The following is a 16,496-nucleotide window of genomic DNA, read 5'->3' as shown; positions in this document are numbered from 1 at the left end:
ATATCAATAGCAAGACAGCTAATCTCTGTTAAACTTTAAAATAAAGAGCTATTAAAAATACCACTGCTATGATGTATATAGTCAATTGATAAAAATTAAATATAGCAAAATTTGACATTTTATAAGCTATTATTACAAAAATCATTAACAAATTAAATATTACAAGTCATCACTATGATTGTAAGATTAATGTCTGGTTTACATAATTCCAGTACAGTATGTAAGTAGCACAAAATCAGCGATGGTATACAATCCTCATAATGTAAGCACTAACTGGTGCCAATGAGCCCGTAAAGTTCATGGCAGGCCAGCGCTCGTGTCCTACTGTATTGGCATAATGTAAACCAGGTATATTAGTTAAGACACATTGACTTGAATTATTGCTTATCAAAGTCAAAAAACAAAATTTCATTATCGAAATAATATTTTTTAAATTAATATGTTTCAACATATAGACAAATTTTAAAGATACTTAAGTAGATGTTTCATGTTAAGTTAAATATACAATAAGTAATCTCAGAATTGGCCAAATAGATAAGAAGGCAAGTTAATGAGTAAGGCAAGTTACTGTCACACTGGGTTAAAATTAATTCTAATCTCAGACTAAATATACAGATTCACTCTAGTCACATGTGAATTATATTCAGTTACACACAAAATACACAAAAGAATCCACTGATTTAATTTAGAGATAAAGCTATTGTTTCTACATCACAATTTGTAAATTTTCATTAATTATAATAACACAAATCTAGGTTTAACAGTGAATCTACCAATTTGTAACAACAAAGTAATATGAAGACTAGTTATGAGGTCATCTGTTTTTATTAGCCTGAGATAACTAATATTATGTATATTAAATGTCATGAATCAATGCAAGTAGATAAAATAAATTGTTGAAATATGAAACATAAAAAATACCAGCACCCTTAGTCTGAAATATGTAAATTCAAACAAATAATTTAGACTAAATTATTGATGTAAACTATGTGACCAATATTTTCATTACACACAAATAATCTTTTATTATGACTAGGAGTTAAGAAATAAATTTGAGCATGGAAAATAAGCATACTACATACCATGCAGCTATAAAAATATTATAAAACTTAAATAAGTTATAAATATAAATTACAGGTAGTGGTCACACACAAAAAAAAACCTCTGTTATTTTATCAATGTCCGTAACACTAGATTGTGAACACTTTCAAATATTATAAAATGCTTCTGTAACTGATTTTGGTCACTGTCACTTGACGCGTGTCCTTACCGTCACTCCACAAGCACAATGGTGTCGTCGGCGGCGTGCGGGGCGGGGCGCGGGGCGGCGCACTATGGGCGCGAGGCGCGCGCCGCCTCTTCCAACGCGCGCACCTTGAGCTCACGCTCGCGCTGCTGCCGCAGGAAGTCCTCGTGGTGCGCGGGATGCAGGAAGCCACGCTCGCGCTCCATCAACAGCTGCCGCTGAAGCTGCTCGTGCGCCGCCGCCTGCTGCGCCAGCTGCTCCGCGTATGGCCGTCCCAGCAGGTCCGGGTGGGGCAGCGGCCGGTACGGCGCCCCCGCGCCCAGCCCCAGGCTCAGAGCATCCTGCTGTGCCTGTGCAGCCGCCTGTTGGCCAGGATGGAGATGGAGGTGAGTATGTGAATGCGCGTGTGTGTGCGCATGAGTGTGCGCGTGGTATTCAGGGTTGATGCCAGCCATTTGCAGTCGCACCATTGGATCCGCGGCCAGGGCTAGCCTCTCCGCCGCCTCCAGTTGTGCGGCTGCGACGCCGGGGTGCGGATGGTGCGGGTGATGCGGCGGCGCTCCGGACACGGGCACGGAGGTCGGCGGCCCGCCGGCTCCGCCTGGAGGGATACCCAGACGTTCCAGCCGCTCCCGCTCTAGATGAGAAAGCGACGCTGGTCCGTGTCCAGGGGGATAAAGCCCGAATTGTACGGGTATCGCACCTTGGGGAGGAGGTGGGGGCATACCATATCTTCTGTGCATTTCCAACCAGTGCGGATCGAGTCCTCGAGGACCAACATTATTTTTAAGAAGTTCCTCTTTTAATCTATCGTTTAGCTCGCGCTCCCGCAGTTCTCTTATTTCTCTATCTCGTTTCTCCCTTTCAAGGTGTTCTAATTCTAGGCGTTCCCTAGCACCGGCGGCGCCATACATTGAACTGAGTTGATATTGAAGCATCGGGTCCATACAATGTCGTGGTAAATTGCCAGGACTAAACCCTGCATGTGGTCGTGCATATTCCGATAATTGTCGAAGAGCAGGGGTGTCAGGATACCCTGGCGGTCTGGGAAACCTATCATAGGGAGACGTTATAGTTTCAATAGCCCCTCTTGACGGCGGTTTTGTTTCTGGTTTTTCGGGAGTGGCTATTTTCCTATGTGATTGTTGGGCAATCTTCTCCCTTTCCTCTCTATCTCGTTCGGCTTGCTTTCGCAATCTTTCCTCTCGTTTGCGTGCTAGTTTGGATTCTGGTACAGGCTTGAATATGAGGTCTGTTCGTGTACAAGAATTATAGTCGCCTCTGTTCCAATGTCTTAAGAATATTGCCGACTGTGATCTATGGCATTCTGTATCTTCGATTTTTGGTTCGGGACTTGGTCCATGAGGAATGTGCGCCGGGCTTGGAATTTCTTCCTCTTCGGGCTGCGACTGTGTCTCAAGTTTCAATTCCACATTTTCATCAGGCATAGGTCTTTGAGGACCTCGCAAATGTGGATGCCCGTGAGGAATTTGATGCGGTGAACCGGATCTTGCATGTGACGCTTGTAAGCCAGCTGCAGCTTGGGCGTGCAAACGTAGACTCTCAATTGAACTCGGGCCCGGCCCCGGCGGTAATCCTAGTGCCATCGGATGACCCATTGATGGAGGTTGAATCATAAGGTGATTAGGATTACCAGGTAACATTTTTGGGTGATGGCGCAGTAGCATTGAATCCGCCGGTGATAATCTTTCTGGATGATGGGCAAGATGGTGTGAGTGATGATGGGTATGATTATTAACACTGGATGATGTGCTGGTAGTTTGAGATACGCTAGCTGATAGGTGATGCGGAGAACTAGAATGTGAACTAGTTTTTTGTTGCGTATTTATTTTATGTTGAATAGATTGAGACGAACTGCTTGATGTTGAGTGGGAAATAGATAAGGTATGATTTGTGCCACCTCCAACGTGATTTGGCTGTTTCTCGGTACTCGTATGTACAGCGCTATGATGACTAGTCGAATGGTGGTGCGTCATTGTAGTTTCATGCAACTGATGCCTTTCTGTCGTCGCATTCGGATTTCTGGGGTCTTCTGTACTCTCAGAAATCTCTCTTAGTGACCTTGTTGTAACGGATGAACTTGTGCTATGGTGAGCACTGAGCATTGTTGTCGATTCAATTGTAGATTGCTTTCCTTGGTCATGCCTGCCTGGTGTACTTGACGCAGGATGCATTGGTGGTATTGGATGGGGTTGAGGTAGTGGTCCATATGGATATGGGTAAGGCATAGAGTAGCCAGGATGTGGATGAGTATAATAAGGATGCATAGCATGGGCAGCAGCTGCTGCTGACAATTGAAAAATTGAAGATGGATGTAATAGTGGGTGATGGGGATGATGTAGAGGGGAAGCAAATGGATGGGATGGATGTGGTCCATGTTGTTGTCCAGAATGCATTACTGGACCAGGTATAGTGGACGGTATTGACAATGGTGAGGGATTCATCAAATTTAGAGCAGAATGTGATACAGGTATGTTTGGTTGAACTGGGGAAGCAGAAATTTGTCTGGGTTGTGATGGACTTGTTAAATGCCTCGAAAATGGGGATGTTGTAGCAGATGGATGTGGCCCATGACTACCAATGCTGTTGTGAGAGGGTTGACTTTTTATTGGCGTAGGAGTATGAGGACTTTTCACTGGAGGGATCGTGTTCATAGATTCGGACACATTTACTTGATTGGCCGATACTGGAGTAATATGAGGTTGATGCATAAAGTCTGGTTCTTTTTTAATGCTCTCTATCCGTGGTCCCAAGAATGCACTGGACATATTTGAATTTTCATTTGTAGGTTGACTTGGAGGTCTACTATTGTTTTCAACACTCGATATTGATTCCCTATCTCTTTCAGAACTCAAATGTTGAGCTATAGCACTACCTATTGGATATCCTGGTACTTTTACTTCTTTTAATGATTGTAGTGGATCTGACATATTTTGAGTTGATAGGTTCGCTGGCATATCTGGTAACTCTTGTTTTATTTTTAAATCTTGAGGCATTGATGAATCATTTTGGTTAGATGATGGAGGCATCAAATTTCCTTGGAGATTATGACTTTGAGGTACTTGTTGCATTATTTGTGGCATAGAGTTTGGTTTATCCAAGCCAGGATGTCCAGGGTGACCATACAAAGGTGAAGGTATGAAACCATATGGTCCAACATTTGAACCACTTCCCACAGATATTAATGGTCCTGGTGGCATTAAACTGGTGATAGAGGGCTGGCTGTGAGGTGGAGGAAGCATACTCTGTATAGATACAGGAGTATTTGATGCTTCAGTTGATCTAATGCCAAGGTTCTCAGGCCTTACAGGTGTTGGGAACATTGGTTGTCTCAAGCCTGTATTTTGAATATCTTGTTTTGGTTGTATCGGCTGTGTTTTTAAATCTGTAGGTTGTTTCTCTTCAACTTCTGTTTCATGTGATTTAATCTCTTGTGAATGAGCGGGTGACACAGGTTCATTGCTAGTTGTAGTTAAGTGTTCAATGTGGGCTGGAGAAGGTGCACCCCTAGCATTTGTAGGGGACGGACTTATTCTCTGTAAGTTTTCTAGCCTTGGTGTGCTCGGTGAGTCCATTTTGTTTCCAGTTGATATGGTAGCAGTAAAAATTTCTGGTGTATTTTGATTTTTCATTTCATTTGTTTCATCTCTTGGTTCCAGCTTAATAACTGTCTTCAATGGATTCATAAGTGAATGTTGTTTATTATGTTCACTGGGATAATTCATATTAGGGGGATATGAAAACGGTGGCATTCCACCAACAAAGTCTTTTGCATTCCTGATTATTGAGTTTTCTTTTGAAATATTTACAGGATTAAATATGTTTGGCACTCCTTCAATCTTGATATTGTGACTGATTTTAGGATTGTAAATATGACTATCTTTAACAAAGAAATTAGTATTTTCTAAATTCAAAGGCTTGTTCTGTTGATTTATTGGATGACCAGTAAAACTGTGTGATAATGGATCCTTCTGAAAATCATCTTTTTGTAAATTAAGTGTTTGTTCATCAGTATCAATTTCTTCTTTGATTTTTATTTTTTCCAAAACTTCTGTAGACATTGGAGTAACTTTAGGAATAATAAGCTCAGTTTTTGGAAAGATTGTAAGAGGTCGGGGTTCAACATTTTCTATAATCTTAGGGCAACTAGATTCAGTTTTTAAGTCTAGTATATTTCTGTCATCTTTTTCAGGTACTACTTTAAATATCGGAGGTAAAGATTCTTTTTCAGCTCTATTTGGAAGCTCATTGCTCAAATCTGGTTTACTGGGTTCTGTTACTTTTTCTAATTCTGTTTCTTTACTTTGTTCAGCATTTTCTTTCTCAGTTTTGCTAAAGCTAAAGTCGCAGGATTCAGGTTCTGGTTCTACAGTTTCCGATTCATCCATAGCAGAAAAACTATCATTTGTTAGACTTTCTGATGGACTTTCAGGAGGATCACTAGCCTTCTTCTTTTTCATTTGTACATCACCATCCAAAATTTCTGGTTTAGTGTCATCTGGCAATCTTTTCTTAACCTTAGATACATCAACTTTTCCATTTGTCACTTTTTTCTTGTTATCTTTTTCTTTATCTTTGCTAACTGGCGATGATAAAACTTTTTCGGTTATATTGTTATTTGTACTTTGTGCATTAGGTTTGTTAGGTTTCTTAGACTTTGAATCAGTATCACTTTCATCTTGTCCTTTTCTTCCATTAGGTGTTGTTTGTTCTTTAGATTTGTTTCTTGTGCGCATTCTACTTGGTGAATCTTCAGGGTTATCGCCAGTTCTACCATTGTCAACTTTAGCTAAATCACCTGCTTCTCTTGAATCACTGTCTTCTTCAGAATTTTCATCTTCCGTTACAGAACTCATTTCCCCTGTTTCCTTAGGGTTAGGGGAAGGCCTTGAACCATTAGTATCAGGTATAGATGGTGCAATTTCTGGTGTTTGCTCTTTAGGTGTTCCCGCTCTAGAATTCCTTGTATTACGAACTCGTCTCAGTGATGCTTGTCTACGTCTTCTATGAGGTCTATTACTACTAGCACCAGGGGTCTTTTTCCAGAGATAATAAAATTCAACCAGCTCCGCAGTGTCTTTATGGGGTAGTAAGTCCTTTTTAATCTTAAAAAAATTCTTACCAAACTGGCGGATACCTTTGACAAATCTTTTTGTCTCTTCCTCTGTCCACTTTTTCTCTATACCTTTTGGGACAGGGCACTTGACTAAGGCTTGAAGAGCTCGTCCCGGATCGTACCCTGAATCATGCAGGACATCCAAAGCATTAATAGTGGTGTCATCACGACTAGCGGCTACACAGCCATCGTCGGGAGAACCACCATCACACATTCCAGCAAATGCAGCCATTGATCGTGCAGCTCGTAAGTACATAACAAGATCTCGATCTGTCGCTTGCGCTGGCAACCAACGTAATTCTTCACCACCTGGACACGGCTCGTCAGGTCCTAACGGACCGTTCACTCTGATATCGGGCAAACAAGCATAAATATCTTTGTCTTTGACGGGTTGATTCGGTGTGCCCACTTGAACCTCCCCCTGATTTTGGGCCATGGTAATGAAATGGGCTATTTACACTGGCCAATATTTTTTCATTCACATATCACAAACAATTTGATCGCTTACATTATGTCAAGTATCAATTTTGAACGAACGTGTTACAGTCTCGTTTTAGATGTGTTTTTATGGTCCGTAAAGAAGTAAGTATGCCAATATACATAATTATTACTCCTAATGGCCACCATTACACGATGCATTGTGGTTCATTCTAATAACTTGTAGCATTCACACATATCACATATTTAAAATCCACTGATATATAATACATACGTACGTCTAATAAGTCGGTTTTTAAGTATATTTTATTTATTTATAATTTAATAAACGCTATCTACATGCTACCCTTTTGTTTAGCTTCACCTTTCTTTGGCTCATGCCATAGACATCATCGAATCTATAAAATGGCTGCCACGAGACGATTTATGATCTGTGTCTCTACTCATGCTATACTGTTTATAAAATAAGAAAATCTATACTAATTACATTATTAATTCTATTCAAACTAAATTTTATGAAAACGTAACTATTTATTATAAATACACTTATGAACAGCTGTTATGAAAGAGCCATTGAACATTATCTTAAAATGCAACTTTACAAAAGTAAAATAAAAATATATTAATATCCTTATACTTGTGATAATTTCCGAAAATTATAGCAATGTACAAAAAAATTACAATTCTTAAATGTTAGACCTAAAATCTTAACATTTTTAAAACCATAATTTGATATAATCTAAACTGGCAATATTGCCTACATTTACGTCAATTATTGACCGTTCGTCAACAAATCAACAATAACGATAAAAGATTATAAGATAAAGTAAATTGTCATTGTAAAGTAAATCGTTAATTTAGTGATAGCTTCAAAGTTTCCTTATAATATTTTACTAAATTCTTTATCATTTCCGAAAGTTTCAACAATAGCAAAATGGTATCTGATGATTCCGATGATGAGCCCTTGTCAGTGTTAGCTGCAGAGAAAAGATTACATCCCGAAAAATTCCCTAAACCTGAAGCTCAAAGTGAAGATACCAGTATAGTTCTCAAAAAAAGAAAGAGAAAATCGCTTACGCCAAAGAAACTGGGAATCACCATTAAAGTAAGAAAACAAAGGATTTTACCGCCACCTCCTGTGATAGAAAGACCTGCTGATGTTTGGCTCTATCTTAAAGATTTGAACCCCGCTGGTCCTTACAGCTGTTTACTATGTCCTGATTGGTTTATAAATCGATCCAAAATGATCATGCATTATGTTTTAAATCATAAAAAAGATTATTGTGGTATATGCAGGTAAGATGTAGCTACATAATGTGTTGTTAAATATTTGTGCACATTTTATTGTTATAAAGCTGTGTAGTATGTTTTGAAAGCTAATAAAAATTAATTGGGATATCACAGCAAATAATAGTTATGGCATAATGAATAAATAATTTTACTAGTAAGTGCCATAACATATAATTTTTTATTTCAGATATTTTGTACCAGACAGAGAGTCCTGGCATGCACATGTCAAATTTCATATTCCATGGCCTTGCTCTCAGTGCATTGCAAACTTTCCCTGTCAAGTATCTCTGCGCCAACATTTAAGCAGCGTTCACAAACTTGTCCACTGTCGTCTATGTCACTTTCGTCTACCTGATAATGACCAATATAATACACATCTTTTCCAAAAACACAATGTTATTAATGTACTTAGTAAAGATGAAGAAGTGCTCTGGGATTTCGATTATGATGGCACTACGAAATTTTTATGTTTACTCTGTTCAAAGGGAAATAATCTCAGTTCTACATTTTTCAAGCACTACATGGGTTACCATCATTTTACTATAAAGTGCTTAACAACTTTAGTTTCCGGTAGGGATTCACCGTTCACTGTTAATGGTGCGGATGTAAGTGCTCACTTTATTGATGGACAATTGCAAGGTCAAATTCGTTACGGTTATGTTGATTTGGATAAAATATCTTTCAATGCTATTAACCAGTTGGATGAACAGAACGAGAATTATAATTATTTAAAAGCTGAAGTAAAACAAGAAGTTTGTGGTGATGGAGATGTACAAAGACAGATTGGTAATAAAGAAACTAAAATCGAAGATGATGTTCATCAAAATTATAAAGGTGATGAAGATTTTGACGTCACTCTTACAGAAATCATAGTTTTAGAGAAGTGCTACTTTGATTACGTGAACCGTACACTCAGTGACATAAATAGTAACCAAATGCCTTTAAACTCTTTAATACAATATGAAGATGGAAAATCTGATATTATAATGGATGTAGACTGTCCGTTGTGCAAATCGAGATACGAAAATGCTCAAGCATTTACAATGCATATGAATAAAATGCATTGTATTAAGCTTGTTCCGTTATATTCGTGTAGAGTTTGTGCAACTACATTTGACACCCATAGCGAGTTAGAGACTCACACTGGTCTTGAACTGGGGAACTTTGAGGACCTTTGGATCTGTCAGTTTTGTGACAAAGAGTTCGACAACCGAGATGCTACGAGAAAGCATTTAACCGAACATTGGAAGGTTATGGAATATGACAATTGCTTCAGTCCACATTTGGGTTTTAAATGTAGATTTTGTCCGATACTGTTTTGGAACGAAACGGACCGAGAACAGCACCAAGTGAGAGTACATTTTGAGAAATATCAGGATCAGTTTTACAAATGTGAAGGTTGTTCAGAATTGTTTAGTGATAAAGTGAGTACATTTTTTTTATCTTACTGATATTATAAATGCGAATGTTTAGATGTATGGATGGATGTTTGTTAGAAGGTATCTTCTGAACCGCTTTACGGATCTCGCTGAAATTTGGCATTGATATAGAACATAGTCTGGATGAACATATAGGGTACTAATTAAGTTTTTTCATAATTCCTCTCAGACTCAGACGTAGTCGCGGGCGACAGGTAGTAATTATTAAATTTTACTAACTGTCACTGGCGACTCCATGCATGCGGAATAAAAAGAAACTTAAGTAGCCTACACATTTTTTCAGACTACGTTTTACATCTCAGCCAAATTTCATCAAGATCTGTTAAGTCGTTTTGGAGAATCCTTCTAACAAACATCCATCCAAAAAACAAAAAAAAAAAACAACCATCCAACCATCTAAACCCTTTTATAATATTAGTAAAATATATTTTCGAGATACAAAAAGGTATCACTTTTGCTGAAAAGTTATATAAAGTTGATTATATCAAATTTCAGGTATGGTTCATACATCATCATTTGGAGAAACATTTTGCCAACAAAATAACAACATATCTAATGAAATGTTGTTTATGCTGTATTGTCTTACCAAATATTGATGAGATGAGGAACCATTTCACTGAGGAACATCCGGAGGCTAGGAAAGTCTACTGTTCCTTAGATTCATGTCAATACAAACCTCTTAGTCATAGGAAATCATTTAAACTGCATGTAAAGGTATGACTGAAAAATATCTTCCTATAATTTTAAATCTTTACCTATTAGGAAAGGGGAAGTGGATTTGGCTTAAAAGGGGTCGCATAGGAAGGGGAAATGTTCTCTTTCAGTGCGTCTCCTTCTCTGTTGATTAAATGTAGGCAATGCATCTGAATTTAAGGATGTTTATGGGCAATGGTCACTTCGCTGTTCTGTCCAATTCAGGTGGCCGTTTGCTCGTTTGCCATCTATTATTATATAGAAAAATATACTTACATATTCTGATACTTTAAAAAACAATATTAGCAGACTTTGCACTAAATTTACAAATATAGATTTATATAGATGGATGGATGGATGTATGTTTGTTTGAAGGTATCTCCAGAACAGCTGCATGGATCTGGATAAAATTTGGCATAGATGTAGAACATAGTCTGCAAAAACACATAGGCATTAAAAAGTTTTTTTTTAATTTCGCGCGGACGGAATCGCGGGCGACAGCTAGTAATATATAAATTTAAATGAGGAAGATGTTAGAAATAGGAAAGACGATAAATATGGAAAGAATGTAGATTTCTCTATCTATATTTCTGTTGTCTTTTGCCATTATCAGACTATCCATAACCCATCAGCGCGGGCAGAGAAGGCAGTGAACTGCACTGTGTGTGGGCGAGAGTTTGCTAGCGCGAGGGCGTGCGGCGCTCACGTGGCGCAGGTACATGGTCCAGGCAAATTCAAGTGCAAGCTGTGTAGGGACGTGCTACACACCATGGACGAGAGGTATAAATGTTCATATTTGTAGCCAAGATATTTCAAAAGAATTATACCTAACAAACAACATAGACATTGGTTAAAATGATATAGCTTATGGCAACCCTATTGACCTGGATATGGACAGGTTATAAACTGTACTATTTTGTGCCTATTTCATTTTCGCCATTGATGATGATGATGATGATGATCATATCATTATATCTTTGACGGTTGTCGTTGGTAACGATTATGTGTATCAACTATAAATACAAAAAAATAAAATTAATTGTCAGGAACTTCAACAGTTGCGTTTATGTCGTAACAAAGCAAAAGTTATTTGCAAGCAGTGACTTATCCATTAGTAGAGATCACTGCGAAAAACGTAGATCCTCGCTGAAACAGACAATCCATACAACTTTGTCCTTCTAATTAATATTTCATCTGTTTTCCTTCTGATTCCAGCTTTTTTTATACATGTACTAACTTAAGATTTCTAATCTTATATAGTTTAATATAGAATAGGGTAATTTACCTAATAATAGGTCACTTTTCACCAGTTTATCTATATTTTTTATATTGCAGGAAGCTTCATTACTTACTGCGTCATCCAGGACGACATCCATACGAGTGTGTGGACTGCGGCAAGTCATTCCAGTACAAGTCCTCACTGTACATGCATAGACAGGACCATATACCAAACAAACAGACGTACACATGCAATTATTGTTCCAAAGTTTTTATGGTGAGTTCACATCGCAGTTAGTTTGTAAACTAGTTCAAGTAATACATAACATGTTAAATTACAGCTATTATAGTGATAGTTGCTGTATGATTCGATTCTAAGTGGGAATCGAATTTAATTCTGTAACTGTATAGTTTCTAAAAAATACTGACTGATGACGTCACAAAGGAAATATAACATAAACCAACAAAATCATGCATTAAATATTATAATATTATTAATGCAAATGTTTAAATGGATGGATGTTTGTTTGAAAGTATCTCCGGAACGGTTTAACGGATATTGATAAAATTTGGCACAGATGTAGAAGATAGTCTGGAAGAACACATAGGCTATTTATAATGTATTTTTTTAACTCCATACGGAGAGTCTTGGGCGACAGCTAGTATACATATCGACGCTGGAAAGCATAAACGCTGTAACCCTTACGGCAACCCTTACAGGGTTACAGCGTTTATGCTTTCCAGCGTCGATATAAACTAACATACTACCCTATTAAATCGCCTAAGATTAAATTCGTATATTTTCTGACATATTTTTTTTCACCTGCTATCGTATCCTTGTATAGAAGAAGGACTCTTTCCGCGAGCACGTGCAGATACACGAAGGTCCACGTCACGCGTGCTCGTACTGCCCCATGCGGTTTGTGCAGCGCTCCAACATGCTGCGTCATGAGCGCCGGCACACGGGCGAGCGGCCCTACGCCTGCCCGCACTGTCCACGCACATTCGCTGATAAAGGTGCCTGCAACTCACATGTCAGGTAACTATAAATCTCATCATCACCTCACTGTTCACCACTAACTCGGAGCCTACCCTTTTTTTTCTAGAATGCCTTATTCATACTTCATACCTCGGGGTGGGGACGGTTATGTGAGATTCTCTCCCCGAATAGGAGCATACTCACTAAACCACTCTGTTTCCTTAAGGCCATTATGTGGGGTACCACGGGATCACGTTAGTTTGCAACCGTGGCACCCCGGGAAGGGGCCCTCACTGCGCCTTTAGGCGCTCTTCAAAGACCTAGCCTACGTTAGGAGTGACTAGGCCATAATCAACCATGTTGGTCCATACATATCTTTAAATTTCTTTGTAGATATATGCAGGTTGCGTTACGTTTTCCTTGTCCGTAAAAATGTCGGATAAATGTACATATGTATATCGAAAATACAAAAACACATTGGTACATAGCAAGATTCGAATCTAGGATCTGCAGATTACAAGGTCACATTACTAATATTATAAATGCGAATGTTTGGATGGATGGATGTATATTACAAGGTATCTCCAGAATGGCTCAATGGATCTCAATGAAATTTGGCATATATAAACTATAGTCTGGAAGAACACATTAATTTAACAAATTAAGTTTTTTTAATTCCTTGCGGACGTAGTCACGGGCGACTGCTAGTTTATCATATTTACAAAAGATTAGAAAAAAAAGAAAAAAGAACAAACAATATTTTTATATTTTAAATTGTTATTATTTTAATTGTAGCTATTTATTTACAGAACACATTCCAAAGAAACATCATTCGCGTGTGTGTATTGTGGTCAGACATTTGTTCAAAAGTCCAAACTTACCTATCATATAAGAAAACATACAGGAGAGAGTAAGTAATATCTATACACCGTTGGTTTTTGAGACCAAAATTCCTCGTTTAAAACATTTTGTCATCTCAGTATATTAATGTAGACTAGTCTATATATATAAAAGAAAGTCGTGTTAGTTACACCATTTATAACTCAAGAACGGCTGAATTGGTTTGACTGAAAATTGGTGGGCAGGTAGCTTAGAACCAGGAATAGGACATAGGATAATTTTTACCCCGTTTTCGCGGAGTCGCGGGTAAAAACTAGTTATTTATAAATACTTTTTTATTTTGTTGTTTACACTTTAATATTTACAATTAATAAGAAAATTACATAAAATAAAATGTTGTTACATTGTTGCTGTCACATCTTACATTGTTTCCCGCCTAATTGTTGTTTTCTTTTTTATTTATATTTTTTTGTCTATTACATTCTCGGTGGCTAGTACTCATTGTATATTCATCCACATTATTATTACAACTTAAATAATTATTATTCTACAATATTCTGTCTTATTAAATACACTTTTTATTATAAATGTGATTTTGCGTTTTTATTTAATATAAATATATTAAAATTTCAATCAGCGCCATCTAGTGTTTGACAAGTACTAACGTAAAAGAATGACGATATGTTTTATACAGAGATTTTGGTCTCAGAAACCAACAGTTAAACATATTTTATTGTATTACATATGAAAATATTGTGTTGTTTTTTTTATGATTTTAAATTTTATTTCAACTAATTACAGATTTGGAAACTTGTCCGGTATGTTCTAAGTTGTTTACGAGTGGTTGTGCATTACGTGAACATATGAAGATACATGTTGCGAAAAAGGAACTAGTTAAATGTCCACTATGTGGTAAGATATACAACTTTGATTGCATAGTATCATTAAATAATGTTTAACTTTAAACATAAGTGTGAATGCCTTACTTTACCACTCTTATGGTCCGTTCCGACAGACCGGGATAAAGAGCAGAACAGATTTTTTATTGCAAATAAATTTGAGCTTTATAAGATTGAAACAAGGTTTAATTTTACTTAAAGCGACTTTTTAACGCTTACTCTTGATGAGAAATGTCGTGCAAAGTAAAATTAAACCTTGTTTCAATTGTATAGAGCTCAATTTTATTTGCGATAAAAAATCTGCTCTAATCTCCTCTCCGGTCTGTGAACAATACTTATTCCTGGATTTTTCTCCAGTTCCTTTATTTATTGACGACTTAGAGTGAAGAAGTTTGATAATTGTCTTTTTTGTATGAATCTTAGATGGGTAGCAAATTAATTTCTCTGACTGTACCCTATTGTATATGATAGACAAGAAGTACCAGGATGAGCGGTACATGCTGCGGCATCTGCGCACTACGCACGCGGGTGCTCAGCACGCATGTCCTCTGTGTCACAAGCTGCTCACCAGCGCGGCAGGACTGCGCCACCATGTCCTCACACACAGCGCCATCAATATGTTCCATGTGAGATTCACTGTATAATGCTATTCAAATATCTTGGCCTATATATGTTCCTAAAATGTGTTCTGAGCCGCAAAGATATCTGAAAATAACACCAGTAATGGCTTTTACCTACGATTGCTGTGGGAGAGATTTCTCATCTTTTTTAGCATGCGGGGAATTAAAATGGTTGTATGAAGCTTCTATCTCTAATGCCGGCACTGAAATAGCAATGTTTCAATGCTTGCAATGATGATTATATTGTATTTAAAGGGGTATTTGAGTTTTTTATTGTCAATGGATTTTTAAATCTTCCTTTACTTTATTTCTAGCTAAGTAATGACTACTAATGTAATACTAATTTTCAAAATTATTTCTAGTGCAAATGTTGTCAAAAATCATACGCCATCAAGAGGACTATGATAAGACATCTGCGCAGACGCCACGGTTTAAAAGGTACAGAGATCAATATAAAAGATTTCTTCAGAAAACTTGACCCTAGAGAATGTCAATTAGGTCTAGACGAAGACACAATGCTGAATATATTTGGACCACCCAAGAAAATCATGTCCGATACCTTATTAGTTGATTACGTGAATTTAGCTAAACTTTATAAAAATAATAGAAAACAAGATGATGAAGCCGAGAAAGAAACTGATGATGCAGATGATAATGTTGAAGATGATGATTCCGATGAAGCATCTTTACAAACACTCAAGAAAGATTATATCAATTGTGATGAAGGAGAAAGTAATAAAACTATAGAAAATGTTACCATCAAACAAGAAACCATAACTGATGTTGAATTGGAACCAACTGATTTTGTTAGTGTTAAAATTGAACCGTACGATGAAAACGAGAGTCAATAGAAAATTATTTAGTTTAAGGTTTTAATTAAATAAGTATGTAATCTCAATTTAATGGCTTTGAATTAGGAATATAGCAATTAGTAATTTATGTACAGATAAAAAAACAGTAGTAAATCTATATATATAAAAGAAAGTGGTGTTAGTTACACTATTTATAACTCAAGATTGGTCGAACTGATTTAGCTGAAAATTGATGGGGAGGTAGCTTAGAACTAGGAGACGGACATAGGAACTTTTTTATCTTGTGTGTATTTTTTTTATTCCGTGCGGACGCAGTCGCGGGTAAAAGCTAGTATTTAAATACATAAAAGTAGGAAGCATTATCTATGATGATTGTTAATTGTAAGATTTATATATCTCATTATTTTCATTCAATGAATGTTCTTTAAAAACGTACTTGTTTTTTCCTCTCGATATTTATGTTGGTGTTACATTGTTATTGTTTTATAAAATAAGTTTCAATGGTGTCAGGGAAAATAAAATAATAATTTCAGTTTTACACTTTTCCAACATTAATTATATTTACTCAACTTGCAAGTAAATGAAGGGAAGCAAAATTCAAATCTGAAGGTATCCAAAAAACTACTGTCTCCAATGTTGGGTTGAATACTTTAATATCTTAACCTTAACCTAGGTCTGATTGGGATGTTTTGTGAAATACGCTATTTGTTTTTGTATAGAAATCATGGTCAGTTTATAGAATTAAATAATTGAAATAGTAAATATTTGTGTTTTCTTCGTCTCCTGCTTACTTTCGAACTGATTTAAAAATTGTGTAACTGTTGGAAAACCACAAGAAAAAAAATAAAAAGGAAAAAAAAAATAATAATAATTAAAAACTCAAAA

At 36.9% G+C, this 16,496-nt stretch overlaps 2 protein-coding genes across 2 annotated transcripts; one reads left to right on the top strand and one right to left on the bottom strand.

The window, feature by feature from the left end:
- Window positions 1–1,146: 1,146 nt before the first annotated feature.
- Window positions 1,147–7,197, bottom strand: LOC106712321 (arginine-glutamic acid dipeptide repeats protein). The gene has a single exon (XM_014504838.2). The coding sequence runs from the start codon at window positions 6,817–6,819 to the stop codon at window positions 1,333–1,335; it is 5,487 nt and encodes a 1,828-aa protein (XP_014360324.2). The 5' UTR covers window positions 6,820–7,197; the 3' UTR covers window positions 1,147–1,332.
- A 412-nt stretch (window positions 7,198–7,609) lies between these two features.
- Window positions 7,610–15,656, top strand: LOC106712208 (zinc finger protein 470). Its single transcript, XM_014504701.2, has 10 exons — window positions 7,610–8,117; window positions 8,299–9,535; window positions 10,046–10,264; window positions 10,857–11,023; window positions 11,579–11,738; window positions 12,307–12,500; window positions 13,250–13,350; window positions 14,082–14,192; window positions 14,651–14,805; window positions 15,162–15,656. The coding sequence occupies exons 1-10, from the start codon at window positions 7,756–7,758 to the stop codon at window positions 15,648–15,650; spliced, it is 3,195 nt and encodes a 1,064-aa protein (XP_014360187.2). The 5' UTR covers window positions 7,610–7,755; the 3' UTR covers window positions 15,651–15,656.
- The last annotated feature ends 840 nt before the right edge of the window (window positions 15,657–16,496 follow it).

This window comes from Papilio machaon, chromosome 13 (genome assembly GCF_912999745.1).
Source record: "Papilio machaon chromosome 13, ilPapMach1.1, whole genome shotgun sequence".
Lineage (NCBI taxonomy): Eukaryota > Metazoa > Arthropoda > Insecta > Lepidoptera > Papilionidae > Papilio > Papilio machaon.
Note: the sequence above shows the minus strand (reverse complement) of the source record. Positions and strands in the feature narration are given on the sequence as shown.